Raw genomic sequence first — 16,734 nt, 5'->3', positions numbered from 1 at the left:
TGAATATACTATTTTGCTACTCTTAAAAATAATGTTTATAGTTGAAATGGAATTGATAAAAAGTTAATATAATGTAGGTGAAGCCAGAAGTAATTATTTTATACCTCTGAATTTTTATAATTGCCTGTTTTTACCTTAGAGTTTTTATATAACTTTAGTACAATTAGTAAAATCAGGAAGTTAATATTAATATAATATCATTATCTGAGACAATGTATTTAAATTTCAGCAGTTTTGCCACTAATATTCTTTTATAACAAAAGGAAAATTTTCTTTGTCCAGAATGAATCCAGAATCACTGGTTATATTTAGTTGTCATGTTTCTTTAATCTCCTCTAAATTGTTTTAGTTCCTCAGTTGTACATGAGGTTGACATTTTTGAAGTGTAAGTTCATAATTTTGTAGACTATTCCTCAGTTTGATTTTGTCTGATATTTCCCTATAACTGGATTCTGAGTGCCCATTTTTATCATAAATGCTACAGCCACCAGTGTGGTATCCTTTGTTAGTTTGTCACATCTGGATATGGTGTATCTGCTCGATTTTGGTGATATTACCTCTGATCATTTGATTAAGGTGGTGCCTGCCAAATTTGTTTGCTATAAATTTACCATTTTCTCCTATTTGAGCATGTATTAATGAATCTTACTTGAAATAATAATAATTTTTTTTGCCCAAACAATAATTTTTAATTTCTACATTAATTTTTAAATTTTTTATTGAAGTATAGTTAATTTACAGTGTTTTTGTTTCAAGTGTATAGCAAAAGACGCATATGTATGGATATATATATATGTTTGTATTATAGGTTATTTTGAATATTTTGAGCATAGTTCCTTGTGCTATACAGTATGTCCTTGTTGTTTGCCTTTTTTATATACAGTGATGTGTGTATGTTAATCCCCGAACTTCTAATTTAACACCCTCCACATCTGTGCTGTCCTCTTTGGTAACTATAAGTTTGCTTTCTAGTCTGGGAGTCTGTTTCTGTTTTGTAAATATGTTCATTTGTGCCATTTTAAAAATTCCATGTGTAAGTGATATCATATGATATTTTTCTTTCTCTAATTTACTTCACTTAATATAATCTCTTGATCCATCCATGTTGCTTCAAATTGCATTATTTCATTTTTTTTTAATGCCTGAGTAATAATTCCTCATTTATTAGTTAGGACTTCCATTCTAAGGGAGATCTTTCCTTCCATCTCTTTTGTTTATATGGTTATGAAATCATGGATTTAAAAGTTTTTCTGTTAATCATTTTGAAGCTCAGTCTGTTCCCTGTTTGGCTGGTTGGAAATCCTTCAAACTGATCTTCAAGCTCTTATCATTTTTTAAGTACCTTCCTACATTCTTAGTTAGTAAGATATACCAGTATTATCTTGTACTTACCTTGCCCCAGTTCTGTAATCAGCCATGTATCCAAGAAGTCCTGTTTTCTTTTAATGGCGAATGATACTTCAAAACAAAGATTTGGATTTTAAGTATGCTCATTGCTCATAGAGTGTCATTGCTTGTAGGCCTTCTTGGTCGACAGAGCTAGGAAACATGCATATCTGTATATATAGCACATTATTTATTTATTAATTACATGTTAATCACCTTAAGTGTTTGATGAAAGGACTCACAGGAATCAAGGAGTTTATACTTGTGGAACTTGATTATAGGCAATAGATACAGTACAACCAAGCAGAAGAAGAGTACTCATTGAAAAGGATGTGATTTCAAGCAGTCCTCTTTGTCCTTGTACCACTGAGTCACAGAGGAACTGCTTTGTCTCCAGGTTCAGAATGACTACTTGCTTACATTCTCAAGTACCTTAGTAATGGGAAGTGCAAATTTGGCTTGTAGTCAGATCTCTTATTTTAAGCTAGTCCCATAGGCAGTGCATTATAGTTATGTGACCAGTTATTGACTTATAGACTTCACTGAAATAGGTGAATCATAAATTCAATTATTATTACTAAACAATATTGACAGAGTGATGCAATCTGTTCCCAAACAACTCTCAGGCCTATGGTTATGAAATACCATTTATCTTTATTTAATACATTTTGCAGTATAGGTTAAGAGTCAGTAGCTCTGTAGATAACCATGTGGGCAACCCATACCAGCTGAGATTGCTTTCTACTATTCAGTTGATGAACATCATTTATATAATCATCTATGTAACATATCTGTGTTTTTGTATCTGTCATAAAAGCTGTGGATTCATGCTGATGACCTCCCATTACAGTTCACTATTGCAGGGTTCACTGTAGCTTTAGTGAACTTTTCCATATCTTTAATTCCCTGTTCTGACAGAAACCTAGTTCTCATTATCAAAATATACATTTTACTTATTGTCATAGTCTTAATTAGTGTGTGTATATATATATATGTGTGTGTGTATATATATATTTATACACATACATAAACTAGTATGGAAATTACTAAGAAAGCAAATCTACTAACTAGTGGTGAATATTTATTTAAATTCCTTTATATCTTTACTCTGAGAATATCATTACAAAAATATAGTGTGTTCAAAAATTACTTGGATTTGATTGTTAATTTTTCATCGGTATTAGCTGCAATATTTCTTTGAAATACAATTTAGTTCATTTGCTTCTGTTTGTGTTCCATCACCAACCCTTACCTTTATGACATACAAACTTTCTCTGAAAATATGAAATATTAACCTGATTTTGAAGGTCATAGCTATACAGAAAGTCGTACTCAATATAATACCACCCCTCCTCCAGCCTTTCTACCAATTTCCATAGCCTTCATCTTTTCCCACTACATTGTTTCTTACCCTTTGTTGGTAACCAGTTGTATTAGTCAAGTTTTCATGATGCATATGCATACTCTTATGTCTTCTTTTTTATACAAAGGGTGGGTTTCCTGGTGATTCTCTTCAGTGCTTTGCTCTTTTAACAGTTTATCATGAAAACAAATCTATAGAAGTGCATTGAATTCTTCGTTATTTTTATAGCTGCAAAAGATTATTTAATCAATTTGTTACTTAAAGAGATAGTTTACATTATTTTGTAATTACAAAGTAGTGCTGCAGTGATTAATTTGTACATATATATTTTCATATCATTGGATGGTGTATCTTCAGTGTAAATTCCTAGATGTGGGATTTCTGGGTCAAAGATGGATGAATAGATGGGTGGATGGATAGATAGATGGACAGACAGACAGATTGGTATTTCCAAATCATCTTCTTCCCCAAAGGATTGTACCAGTTTGCACTTTCCCCAGCAGTATATTTGTCTGCTCTCCTAGAATCTTTCTCAGAGCTTCTCTAGTGGAATGAGTTTTACTTTAAAATTTTTGCTAATCTGTCAAGAGAGAAATATATCTCAGAATACTTTCCCCAGCATTAGATGAATGGGTCTGCTTTCCTAGAATCTTTCTCAGAGCTTCTCTAGTAGAATGAGTTTTACCCTAAAATTTTTGCTTATCTTTCAAGAGAGAAATATATCTCAGAATAGTTTTGTGTTTCTGTAATTATGAGTTAGATTGAACAAATATCATATGACTGCTGGTATATTAATATACTTATTAGTGGATTATATATTCATATTTCTGGCCTATTTTTTTTCTATAAAGTTTTTTATCTGTTTTCAATTTTTAAGACTTGGCAATCGGTATATTAGGAAAATTAGCACTTTATCTTTGGTAAATGTTGCTTATATTTTCTTCTGTTTTTTTTTTAAACTGTTCAGAATTTCTAAATCATTATTTTAAAGTTAGCAATCTTTTGTTGCCTCTGGGTTTTGAGTCATAGTTCTAAACGTCTACCTCTAACTAGGATGTAGAGATTTATCCACGTTTTCTTGTCTCATTTCATTTGTTACATTTGGACTCTTGTTCTCTTTGGAGTTTATTCTGGTATATGTTTTGAGGTGTGGACCTAATTTTATCTTTATCCAAATGTCTAGTTAGTTGTCCCAGATCACTTGTTATTTATTTTTATTTTAGGTTGCATTGGGTCTCTGTTGCTACTCAGGCTTTCTCTAGTTGTGGCAACCAGGGGCTACTCTTTGTTGCTCACGTGGGCTCAGTATTTGCAGCTTGTGGGCTCTGGAGCATGGGCTCAACGGTTGTGGTGCACAGGCTTAGTTGCTCTAGGCATGTGGAATCTTCCTGGACAAGAGATTGAACCTGTGTCCCCAGCATTGGCAGGTAGATTTCTTATCCACTGTACCACAAGGGAAGTCCCCTGTGTGTTCTGACATGCAGCCTTTCTTATATCAAAAATTGTGTGTATATGGATTTATTTCTGGTCTTTCTCCTCTGTCTACTGACATATTTCTCTCTTCATCTTTCACTGTCACCTCTTTATGTTTTAATGTCTGATAGAAATTAATTCCCCCAGCCCCCTAGCTTCTCTTTTTCAGTGTTTTACAGAAATTCTTTCCTATTTTGTTTCTTCACATGAACTTTAGTATCAATTTTTCTAGCTGCGTAAAAAAGCTTCTTGGCATCTTTATTCAAACTGCCTTTAACTCATAAATTACCTTATGGAGAATTGACATATTATGATACTGAGTTGAGTCTAGGTTTTATTTATTTCTGTTTAAGTTTATTCCTAAGTTGTTTTTTTTTTTTTAACAGTTGTAAAGATTTTTAAATTTTGAGATAATTGTAGATTCACATGCAGTTTTAAAAAATAATTCAGAGATAGCCCATGAGAATCCCCTGGTGATACAGTGGTTAGGACTCTGTGCTTGCATTGATGGAGGCTTGGGTTCAATTCCTGGTCAGGGAACTAAGATCCCAAAAGCTGTGTGGTCAGAACAAAACAAGCATCAACAAACAAAAACAAAGAGAGAGCCTATGCAGCATTTGCCCAGTTACCCTAATGATAACACCTTAATAATATTGAACTTTCTAGTCCATGAATATCTTTCCATTTATTTTGGTCTTTTAAAAATTTCTCTTGGCAGTGTTTGTGTTTGTAATATAGAAGCCTTCCATGCTTCTGTTAAATTAATTTCTAATTCTTTTTTGATGCTGTTATTGATGCAGTTGTTTTAAAATTTTCTACTTTGTTGTAAATATATAAACATACGATTGATTTTTGTATGTTAACCTTATTTCTTATTATCTTGCTAAATTTTTGAAACCATTTTCACTTATCTGTTTTTGGCTGCACTGGGTCTTCTGGGCTTTCCCACTGGGCTTTCTCTCGTTGAGGCAAGTGGGGGCCCCTCTTTAGTTGCGGCGCCCGGGTTTCTTATTGCAGTGGCTTCTCTCGTTGCAGAGCTTGGGCTCTAGGGTGCACAGGCTTAGCTGCTCCATGGCACGTGGAACCTTCCTGGATCAGGGATCAGATCCATGTCCCCTGCATTGACAGGTAGATTCTTAACCACTGGACCACCAGGGAAGTCCTTGCTAAACTTATTAATTCTAGTTGTTTTGTAGATTCTCATGAAATTCTGTGTAAAATCATGTGATCAGCAAAAATATTTTTGCCTTTTCTAATCTTTTTGTGTGTCTTCTCTTTTCCTCCCCTCACTTCTTCTCCCCTCCACTCCTTCTCCCTTCTTATCCTTTCCTTCCCATCTCTCCTCTTTTTCCTTTTACCCTCCCTTTCCTAATACTTCAACTTATATGTTAGCTCTACATTTTTGTAGATGCCCTTGATAAAGTTGAGAAAGTATCCTTCTATTCCTAATTTTTTGAGAAATTTTAACATGTATAGGTGTTGGATTTTGTCTTTTATGCATCTCTTGAAATTATTATATGGTTATTTTCCTTTATTTTGCCCACTTGGTGAATTGCACTGAGTGATTTTCAAATATGAAAACAACTCTGCATTCTTGGACTAAACTTCATTTAGTTATGATGAGTTATTCTTTTTATATGTTTTTGGAATCAATTTGCTATTATTTTGCTGTGGATGCTTGTTTTCATGAAGGTTCTTATTCCCCTTCTTTTTTCCTTCCCTTCCTCCAGTATCCTCATTGGGTATGGGTATTACAGTTATGCTGGCCTCATGAAACAAATGGGGAGGTGTTTTCTGAAAGGTTTTTGGTGAATTGCACTGAGTGATTTTCAAATATGAAAACAACTCTGCATTCTTGGACTAAACTTCATTTAGTTATGATGAGTTATTCTTTTTATATGTTTTGGGAATCAATTTGCTATTATTTTGCTGTGGGTGCTTGTTTTCATGAAGGTTCTTATTCCCCTTCTTTTTTCCTTCCCTTCCTCCAGTATCCTCATTGGGTATGGGTATTACAGTTATGCTGGCCTCATGAAAAAAATGGGGAGGTGTTTTCTGAAAGGTTTTTGCAAGACTGATGTTATATCTTCCATGAATATTTGGTAGGATTTTCAAGTAAAAGTATCTGGGCCCTCTCTTTAGAATTATATGCTGGGTTTTGGTGTACTTATTCTATCTTATTCTTAAACTCCATAAGTGAGATATTATAGCTAATGTATACAAACAGTATTTGAAATCACTTGCTTGGTTACTATATCCTTGCTTCTCTTTCATTTTGTGTCTCCAGTTTTCTAGTTTGTTTTACTGAACTTTTCAATTATAAAATTTCAGAAATTTTTAAAGAAATGGCTTATTGATGATAATCCTTGCTTTCATTCACATGAAAAAGCATTTTGCTCAGCATTCTGTTGTTGTAGGATAGTTTTGTTGGATCTGAATTTTAGATTGAGGTTATTTTCTTTCAATTTTTTAAGTATAACCAAAGCTTAGGATGTTCTAGCTGCTATTATTGCTTTTGAGAAGTGTTTTGCTTCTTTAATTGTTCCTATTAAGTGAATTATCTTTTCTGTTTGTGTGATTTTAAAATCTTTCTCTCTTGGACAGAAACACAGTTTTGCTTTAGTATATGTAATTGGGGGTTTCTTTTTGTTCTTCCTTGATAGGAATAGTTTCTCTGTATTCATGTATGTTTTCAGTTTTGGAAAATTATCAACATTAGCTCTTCAAATGTGTCTTCTTCCGTCTGTTACTCCCTTCTGGGTCTCTGGGTGCCCACATTTAAACCTTATTATTCTGTCCTTCCTGTTTCTTTTTTGTTTGTTTGTTTGTTTGTTTCTTTTCTTTCAAGTTTTTGTGTCTTCCTGGCCTTTATCCTTCATTTTGGGTAATTATTTTAGATTTGTCTTCCAGTTTTCAAGTTCTCTTTTTATTTTCCAGATCTAGTGCTTGCCCTTTTTTCATATTTGTCCTCAGATTGTCCTCTCCTTGCCCTCTTTCTACATTGTTCTTTTTTGTTTACCTGTACTTCTCTGAGTTCAGCTTCCTGTTTGGCTGTTAATCTTTTAGTAAACAGTCTTTTTTTCTTGTGATCCAAGCACTGCTTTAAAATATACTTCTTCTTTAAAAAAATTATTTATTTTTAGTTGGAGGACAATAACCATCTACTTGTATCAGGAGTTCACTTAGATAAGTGTTTTGTTCATGGTAGTAACTTTGTGTTTCTTAATACATTAGCAGTTAGTTGTATTGGTTAACTTGTGTCATCTAAAGATCTCATTATGTAGCTTATTTCTGTGTCTGTTAATGTGCTGCAAGCATAATAGATAGAAACCATTTATGGAAGAGTTTTCATACCCTTCTAGTTAACATCCAGTACTCTTGCCTGGAAAATCCCATTGATGGAGGAGCTTGGTAGGCTGTAGTCCATGGGGTCGCTAAGAGTCAGATACGACTGAGCGACTTCACTTTCACTTTTCACTTTCATGCATTGGAGAAGGACATGGCAACCCGCTCCAGTGTTCTTGCCTGGAGAATCCCAGGGACAGGGGAGCCTGGTGGGCTGCCGTCTCTGGGATCGCACAGAGTCAGACATGACTGAAGTGATTTAGCAGTAGAAGTAGCAGTGTTGGTGATATATATTTAGGATTATAGACTTTAATAGAGTTCATATGCTAGTATATTTCAGATTTGCTTTTGTTGTCTAAATATATATGCATGATTTAGTTATTTTGGTTCTCTAATGTATATATCAAACTATTTAGTATACACGTGTTGACTATCCCTTAACCTAATAATAAATACTAATTTAAATACCTATTCTGTACAATTAAGCACTGTTCCTATTACTCAAAATGTATAGGGCTGCACTATAATGCTGAAAAGTAATTAGTTTCCTTTTGGTAATTGTTTCCTAACAATTGATGCATATTCAAATTCTTAAACTTCTTAGTTTGGTGTTTATAATGGACTCTATCTTCATTTAATTTGGAGAGTTGAAAGATGCTTCTCATTTTATTCTTACAGAACTGGCCTATTTTCCCTTTAAAATAAGAATTGAAAAATATGGTCTTAAGAGCTACAGGATTTTGCCATTTGTAATTATTTTAATGTGAACTTTTGAAATTATTCAAACATCTGTATATTCTCTGGAAAAAATAGTATGCTTTGTTCAGAATTACAAGTGTCTTTTTCTTGTTATCACCTTAGACAAAGAAACAGCCCTGGTATAACAGCACATTAGCATCAAGACGAAAACGACTCACTGCTCATTTTGAAGACTTAGAGCAATGTTACTTTTCTACAAGGATGTCTCGTATCTCAGGTACATATTTAAGAATTCTTAAAATATCACAGATTCTTGTTTCATGTCTAGCTTATGCTGGATTTATGAAAAGTCCTATTCATAAAGCAAAATTGTCTATTTTCAACATAGTCTAGCACAGCATTTTGGAGGTTCTTAGACATCTTGGATTACTTTGCTTTTCTATAACTATTTTTGTTCTCTTTCTCTATTTGGGAATTTTTAATCTGTATATACTGAGCTGTATAAAGTTAAAAACAAATCAGCCATGAATATGTAGCTAGCAAAAATAATTCCATTCAGTTGCCTTCTATTTTTCAATGTTTGTTAAGTTCTAAGCAGTATCATCTGTGCTAAGAATCAAAAGATGAAAGAACTTATTTTACTGTCAAGGAGTATTATAAATTTAGTGAAGGGAAGCAGCAGGTAAATAATGCTGCATGGTATTATATGTTATATAAATATGCCAAGGGCATTAAGGGAATAGAGAAGAATATTGACTAATATAACTGGAGGTGAAAAAGCCATGCCAAGCTGAAAATGGGGAAATGTAAGAGAAGATTCCTGTAGGGATTTCAGAGAAGTTGTATTTAGTCAAAGCTAGTATTAATTAACTGAAAAAAGGATGATAAAAACATGTTCAAAGCAGAGGAAATAACTTATGCACAGGTTTGTATACTATAGGATAGAATAGTTTTATTGCTGTAGGATAGTTCTGTGCCCTTTTTGTTAGTTCTCTGATCTTTAGCCTTTCTTGGTGTCTCTGCTCACCATTGAGGAAGGGACATTTATACCAACCCTGCTCAGTGTTTGTCTTTTTTTTTTTTTTTTTTATGGTTTGTAGATGATGCATATAAAATACAGTGCTTTGTATAAGATTCTCAGTTAGTTGATGTTATTTTTAATACACCTGCCCAAAATGAGCATTACCAAGGAAAGAAATGTATGATATTTTCTTAGTTGTTAAAAATTTGGCCTTGAATTTCTCTTGAATAAGCATGGTTGTATTATAATCTACACATTATAGAGAGAGAACCTTTGGACACATTTGCCTCAGGTTTAGAGGTGGAGAAAAGCAAAATATATAGATTCATATGGCATTTTTCCTGTGAGGGCTAGAAGAAAGCCAAGCTTTGTTTATAAGTGTGTTTAAAATTAAAAGTCAACAGTGAATAGTTTTCATTCAGATGGAAAGTTTTCTTTGTATTGTCTGAGAATTAAGCCCCTTATTAAACTTCTGTAATAATCTATACACTATAGTATGAAGCTGTAACTTTGAAAGTGGTCTGAGACTTACATTCTGACTGGCAGAGGGTGCATGTTAAGCCTTTCAGATTTTATTTGTTGGTATGATGTTGAAATACAACCACAGGTAAATGGCAGATATTAAAAAGAGAGAGAGAGATAGTAAAGAGAGATTGAAAAAGGCTAGTGATTCATAATTTTTAAGTAACTATAACATAGGCATGCTATGGGATAGTAAAGGTAATCACAAACCAATTTATTTTGGTGACATAGCTTTATAGGAAGATAGACTAGTAAGTTAAAACCAGAAGGAAGATTAATTTAGTTTTATACTTAATAGATATGGTTGTATTGTACTCAACACATGGTTGTCTTAGTTTTTAGGCATCTCGAATTTAACTTATCAAATTTGTACACTGGCTACACATATTGCTGAATATGAAGTTTCTCCTAGTTTTCTTGGCTGTAAATAAGACCTTGAAACTTCTTTGTAACGGGTACCTAAGAGTTTGATTGTCCTTCAGTCAATTTTCAATTGAGAACCCACTCCCTATCCCCGCTTCTATTTTCATCTATGAAAATGAGAGATAACTAAGAGATTAATATCTTGAATCCTTAATTGTAATTGAAAAAGAAGCTAAATTATAAAGCATTAGAAGATGGAAAAGAGATACCGAATACACTTTTACAGAATAATCTGTAATTAGAATAGGAGAGGTGATTTGCCAGAAGATATGTATGGATGTTGAGGTGATTTGCCAGAAGATATGTATGGATGTTGATCAAAAACCAACCAAGCAAACAGAATCCTACCTTTTCACAACCAGATAAGTGAAATCTAATCCCTATGCTTTCAGATACTGAAATAATTGTTTTTAATTTTTTTTTTTTTTTTATAGTTTCTGTTGAAAGTTGGTGTTAAACTGTTGGGTATGATGACCAGAAGTTTAGCTACCTTAGAAAAAGATTATAATCTTCTACAGAATATACATTTTTGAATGCTGGTGAATTTTATGTACTTAGAAATTGATGTCAAAATGTTGAAAGAATAGATTAACATTAAACCGAATTTTAAATAGATATCTAAAGTAACTGTCTTTTCAGTATTTGTTATATTAAGTAGCTCACAGTAATAGGGTTGTCTTAATTTATAAAAGGAACCAGTTAGCTATTGTATCCAAACTACTTTGTAGTACAGTAGATATCTTCCCCCCTCTGCCTTTTTTTTCCCTGTAATAACCTATGTTTTATTTATAATTTGTTGAACTTCCTGAGAATAATTTTTGTCAACTAAGAGCTTTAGCCCAATAATATTTTGATATTGCATGCTAAGTAGGTTTGTTCCTTTTACTTTTCCACAATGGAAAGACTACAAAATTGAACTCTTTTAATGTAGGTCATTAGATGACTGTGTTAAATTAGCTTTTCAGTTCAGTTCAGTCGCTCAGTCGTGTCTGACTCTTTGTGACCCCATGAATCGCAGCACACCAGTTAGCTTTTAAATCTTTAAAATTTAAAATATTGCAGACAGAAGCTGACTTAGTTTCCTCAATTGTTTTCCTTTATAATAATTGTTAGATAAATTTCTTCATGTCAACAATTTAAGATAACTGGAAATCTGCAGATAAATAAATTTTTAATTATATATCACATAGTATAGTAAAAGTAAAGTAATTCTTTTGACGTAATGATTCTTATAGTGTAATTTCTTTTAGCCTACTGTTATTTTCAGAGAACATTTGAGAAGGAAAATCATGAAACTTTAAAAAGTTGTATGTGTGTTTAGGTATGTATATGAGCTAAGAATAAGAAGGAGGTTATGAAAAAAAACATTGTTGTAACAGGCTCAAGTTTCAAGATAGGAGGCTGACTAACGTAATTGTGTGCTTTACTTTTCTTTCTTTGGGAAGGAAAATGCAAATCCAAACTTTAAGCAATTTTAGAAAACAATGTTTTTTATTTATGCTTTTTTGTTGTAGCCTGTTTCTACATTGGAGAGTAGATTAGCTCTCTTCATTAGATGAGTAGATTAGATCTTTCATAACTTGACTTTGATTTAAGTTCTACCTCATTTAATTATGAATAGTTTACTGAACTGGATTTTACTCAAAGTATTTGTAAAGAATTCTGTTGGATGGAATTAACTGTTTTCCATGTTCCACCAAGATATTTGCATGAACCTATTTTAAATTTGACTTTGAAAATTAATGATTAATACATTGCAGATTTTTTTCTCCCATCCCATAATTGGCTTGGAAACACTTCAAAGTATTATGTGAACAAATATTTCATTTGCTTTTTATTTAAAAATTCATTTTAAAATCTAAATTGTGTTTTGACAAGTAAATAGGAACATGATAATGTATCCCTGTAAATATGTTCCTTCAAACTAACAAAACTCTCACTTTCTTCATTGATAAAGGATTTTATTTTAATAAATGATTTAACCTTTCTTGATCATAGGTACTTTTTTTCCTTTGTTTTGCAAAAAATTAATGCTTAAAAAAGAAAGAGAATTCATAGTATGGTCTTATTGGTGTTCAAAGAGACAGTATCTTTCAAGAACGACTGAGAAATTTTTATGAAAGCTGAAAGATCAGCTAATTAATTTGTGTACATTCAGTTCAGTTCAGTCGCTCAGTTGTGTCCGACTCTTTGCGACCCCATGAATCGCAGCACGCCAGGTCTCCCTGTCCATCACCAGCTCCCGGAGTTCACCCAAACTCATGTGCATTGAGTCGGTGATGCCATCCAGCCATCTCGTCCTCTGTTGTCCCCTTCTCCTCCTGCCCCCAATCCCTCCCAGCATCAGAGTCTTTTCCAATGAGTCAACTCTTCGCATGAGGTGGCCAAAGTACTGGAGTTTCAGCTTTAGCATCATTCCTTCCAAAGAAATCCCAGGGCTGATCTTCAGAGTGGACTGGTTGGATCTCCTTGCAGTCCCAGGGACTCTCAGGAGTCTTCTCCAGCACCACAGTTCAAAAGCATCAACTCTTCGGTATTAGTCCTCTCTAAATATGAGTTGTTGTTTATATTTAGAATATAATTGTTAATCTGTGGTTATTGCTCTTTGACTTACGTTGCACTTCGATTTGTTTATTTTGTTTTCTTCGTATAGATGACAGTCGAACTGCAAGCCAGTTGGATGAATTTCAGGAATGCTTGTCCAAGTTTACTCGATATAATTCAGTACGACCTTTGGCTACATTGTCATATGCTAGTGATCTCTATAATGGTTCCAGCATAGTTTCCAGGTAAGTATTGGGCAGCACTCTTTACTATTTTCTTTTGCAGAAGCATCTAGAATTTAATTAAATTTGAGAAACAGTAGTGATACGGTTAAGAGCCTTTGTTCTGAAATCTAGATTGCCTGCCAATTTTTATCTCTGTGGTCTTTGGCAAGTTTCTGAATCTCTTTAGTCCTTGATTTATCTGTAAAATGGAATGTTGGTTAGTATCCACCTCATAGGGCTGCAGTTTGTTTTCTTATAATTCTTTTGTCTGGTTTTGATAACAAGGTATATTCTTATATACTATAAGCTTATAATTATTATATAAGAATTCTTATATTAAGATATAAGAATTAAGATAAATATAAGAATATAAGAACTCTTAAATTCTTACAAGAATACAGTTCTTATAGTCTTGTAATATTATAATTTATAACTCTTATATAAGCTTATATCCTTATAAGAATATATAAGAATATACTTATATATATATATATATTTCTCCCTTTCAGTTTTTTAGAAAAATTTGTAAAGAATTAGTATTATTTCTTCTTTACGTATTTGGTGCAGTTCTCCATTGAAGCTGTCTTGGTCTTGAGATTTCTATGAGGGAAGATTTTTAAATACAAATCTAATTTTTAAAAGAGATTTAAGGCTAATGGAGTTATCCATTTCTTTTTGATTAAACATTAGTTTGTGCCTTTAAAGAAATTTGTCCATTTCATCTAGGTTGTTTAATTTAGTGGCATACTAGTATTCACAGTATTCTTTTATTATCCTTTTAATATCTTTATATTCTATAGTGATTTTCCCTTTTTCATCCTTGGTTTTAGAAATTTGTTTCTTTTTTTTTTTTTCCCAACCTAATAGTCTGGCTTAGCAATTTTTATCTTCTCAAAGAGCCAGCTTCTGGTTTATTGATACTCTCTATTTTTCTGTTCTCTGTTTCATTGATTTTCTACTCTTAACTTTATTATTTCCCATTTTCTTCTTTCTTTATGTGTACTTTGCTCTTATCTTTCTAGTCTCTTAAGGTAGAAACTAAAGTGAGTGAGTTGAAACATTTCTTCTTTTCTAATATAATTTGTGTTGGAATTGCTGGATCACATGGTAATTTTATTTTTAATTTTTCGAAGAACTGCCATACTATTTTCTACTGGGGCTATACCACTTAGAATTCTCACCAGCGGTGCATAAGGGTTCCAACTTCTCCACATCCTTGCTAGGACTTGTTTTCTGTTCTTTTGATCATAGCTATTTATTGTGTGTGAAGTTAGATTTGATTTGAATTCCCTAATGATTAGTGATGGTCTTTTCATATGCCTGCTAGTCATTCTTGTCTGGAAAATCCTGCAGACAGAGGAGCCTGGTCGGCTATACAGTCCATGGGACCGCAAAGAGTCGGACATGACTGAGTGACTTCACTTTCACTTTTCACCTTCACTAGTCATTTGTATATCTTCTTCGAGGAAATGTCTGTTCAAGTGCTTCTTCCATTTTTGAATTGAATTTTTTGTTGTTGAGTTTTAGGAATTTCCAATACATTCTGAATTTTTTTCTCAATTAGAGGATAATTGCTTTCCAATGTTGTATTCGTTTCTGCTCTACAGCAGCACAAATCAGTCTAATCTGAATATTAATCCTTTATCAGATTTATAAATATTTTCTCTCATTTTGTGAGTTGCCTTTTTACTCTGTTGATATTCTCTGTTGATACACATAATTTTAAAAATTTTACAGTCTTATTTGTCATGTATTTTTTTCTTTTGTGTTGCTTGTGCCTGTGGTGGCATACAAGAAATCATTGCCAATCTTAAGTTGTAAAAAGAGTTTTATGGTTTTAGATTTCAGTTTTTGATCCATTTTGAGTTAATTTTTATATATAGTTTTAAGGAAGGATCTAAATTCATTCTTTTGCATGTGAATATCTAGTTTTCTCAGGATCATATATTGAAAAAATTGTCCTTTCTCCATTGAATGGGCTTGGTACTCTTGTCAAAAATTCTTCGATCATATATGCAAAGGTTTATTTCTATATTCTCTCTTCTATTCCACTAGTGTATATGTCTGTTTTTATTTATATTTTTTGACTCCCATAGACCTGCAGTAAGTTTTGAAATCAGGAAGTGTGAATTCTCTAGCTACTTCAGGTCCTTTGGAAATCCATGTGAATTTTAGGATGGGTTTTTATATATCTGTAAAAAAAGTTATTGGGATTTTGATAGGAATTGCATTAAATCTGTACATCACTTTGGGTAGTACTGACATCATAACGATATTCGACCTTCCTATCCATGAACCTGGGATGTGTTTTCATTTATGTCTTTTCTCGTTTCTTTCAGCAGTGTTTCGTAGTTCTATTGTACAAGTCATCGCCTTTGTTAATTGCTACGTATTTTTTTGATGCTGGTGTTTTTCTTAGATTGTTCGTTGTAATTGTATCAAAGATATGATATTTTTTATTTTTACTCAGTTCAAAAGACATTTTAATTTCAAACTTGATTTTATTTTGACTCATGGATTATTGAGACTGGTTTTCAAATATTGGGTTTTTCTAGTTATCTTTTTGTTATTATTTTATATTATTTTTGTCTTCATCATCTCGGTGACCATTCTTTAAATTTTTTTCTAGCAAGTTTCTAATATACTTAAGATGGGAGAGAATGGAATCCTTTATAACAGTCATCTCCCAGACTCATCAGTGATCCAAATTTTGTTATACTTGCTTTATTTATACTCTTTATTCTTACTCTCTTGGGTTAAGTATTTTGAAGCAAATGCCAGGTATCTTGTCATTTCAACCGTACAGTCCTAAGAATCTCTATGTCTTAAAATATGAACATTATATAACTACAGGGCTGTATCTCGTCTAACACAATTAGCAGTAGCCCCTAGGAAGCATCAAATTGCCAGTATATGTTCAAATTTTCTTGATAGAATAGAAAAGCCTTAAAAAAGATATTTTTGATTCAGTTCAGGAATTTGACGTTTTAACTTTTTAGAAATTAGTAAAACTACACGTGCTTTTTCATTTACCTGACTAAGATTTTTATTTATGTAATGAATATTCATCTTGAAATTCAGGGCATTAGCTAAAAAGACGATTGCATTAAATCTTACTGTATTCAAGCTTAACTTGGTAACAAATAAGACAAAAATAATAGATATTTATTTTTATAGGTTGAATATAGAAGCATTCCTAATCATGCCCTGGTATGATTAAAGTTTAAAAATGCAGAAGTTTGTGGGTTTTGCTTAACTAATTAATTAAAGTAGTAATTAACCTATTTAACAAAAATTCATTGCCCACCTAGTGTAGGCGAGGCTAGGCATATAGCCATGAACAGGTCAGCTTTGATGCTTGGATTCAGGAGAACTCTCAGTTTTATTTCAGTGCTTTTATACAATAAACATATTGACCTGCCATGTATACATTTACCTATAATTATATGGCTCTACCCAACTGAAATGTAATGCAGGTTAGAAATCTGTTGTAATATTGACTAGTGTCCCAGACCATTGTGAATTCATCCTGAATTATACTTTCTTCTCCATTTAAAAATGAACAAAAAACCAAAAACAAAATAAAAATTTCCTTCTTAACTCCATATTACAGAAGCAGCATTTCTAGTTAGAAAATGTAGGACTGGTTTTACACTTCTGCGTGCATGCATGCTAAATCGCTTTGGTTGTGTCCAACTCTTTTCGACCTTATGGATTATATAGCCCACCAGGCT

At 32.7% G+C, this 16,734-nt stretch overlaps 1 protein-coding gene across 2 annotated transcripts in view; it reads left to right on the top strand.

Annotated features, from left to right (window-relative positions):
- The window catches only part of COP1 (COP1 E3 ubiquitin ligase), a 230,873-nt gene that overhangs the window by 94,475 nt on the left and 119,664 nt on the right, over positions 1-16,734 (top strand). For both annotated transcript variants that reach the window (XM_068985956.1, XM_068985957.1), the window contains exons 10-11: positions 8,429-8,543; positions 12,886-13,021. In XM_068985956.1, the coding sequence (XP_068842057.1) occupies positions 8,429-8,543; positions 12,886-13,021 (251 nt within the window). The remainder of the gene's footprint in view (positions 1-8,428; positions 8,544-12,885; positions 13,022-16,734) is intronic.

The sequence above is a fragment of the Capricornis sumatraensis genome, chromosome 14 (assembly GCF_032405125.1).
Source record: "Capricornis sumatraensis isolate serow.1 chromosome 14, serow.2, whole genome shotgun sequence".
Classification (NCBI taxonomy): Eukaryota; Metazoa; Chordata; class Mammalia; order Artiodactyla; family Bovidae; genus Capricornis; species Capricornis sumatraensis.
The sequence above is the reverse complement of the archived record's forward strand: the minus strand, read 5'-3'. Positions and strand labels throughout refer to the sequence as shown.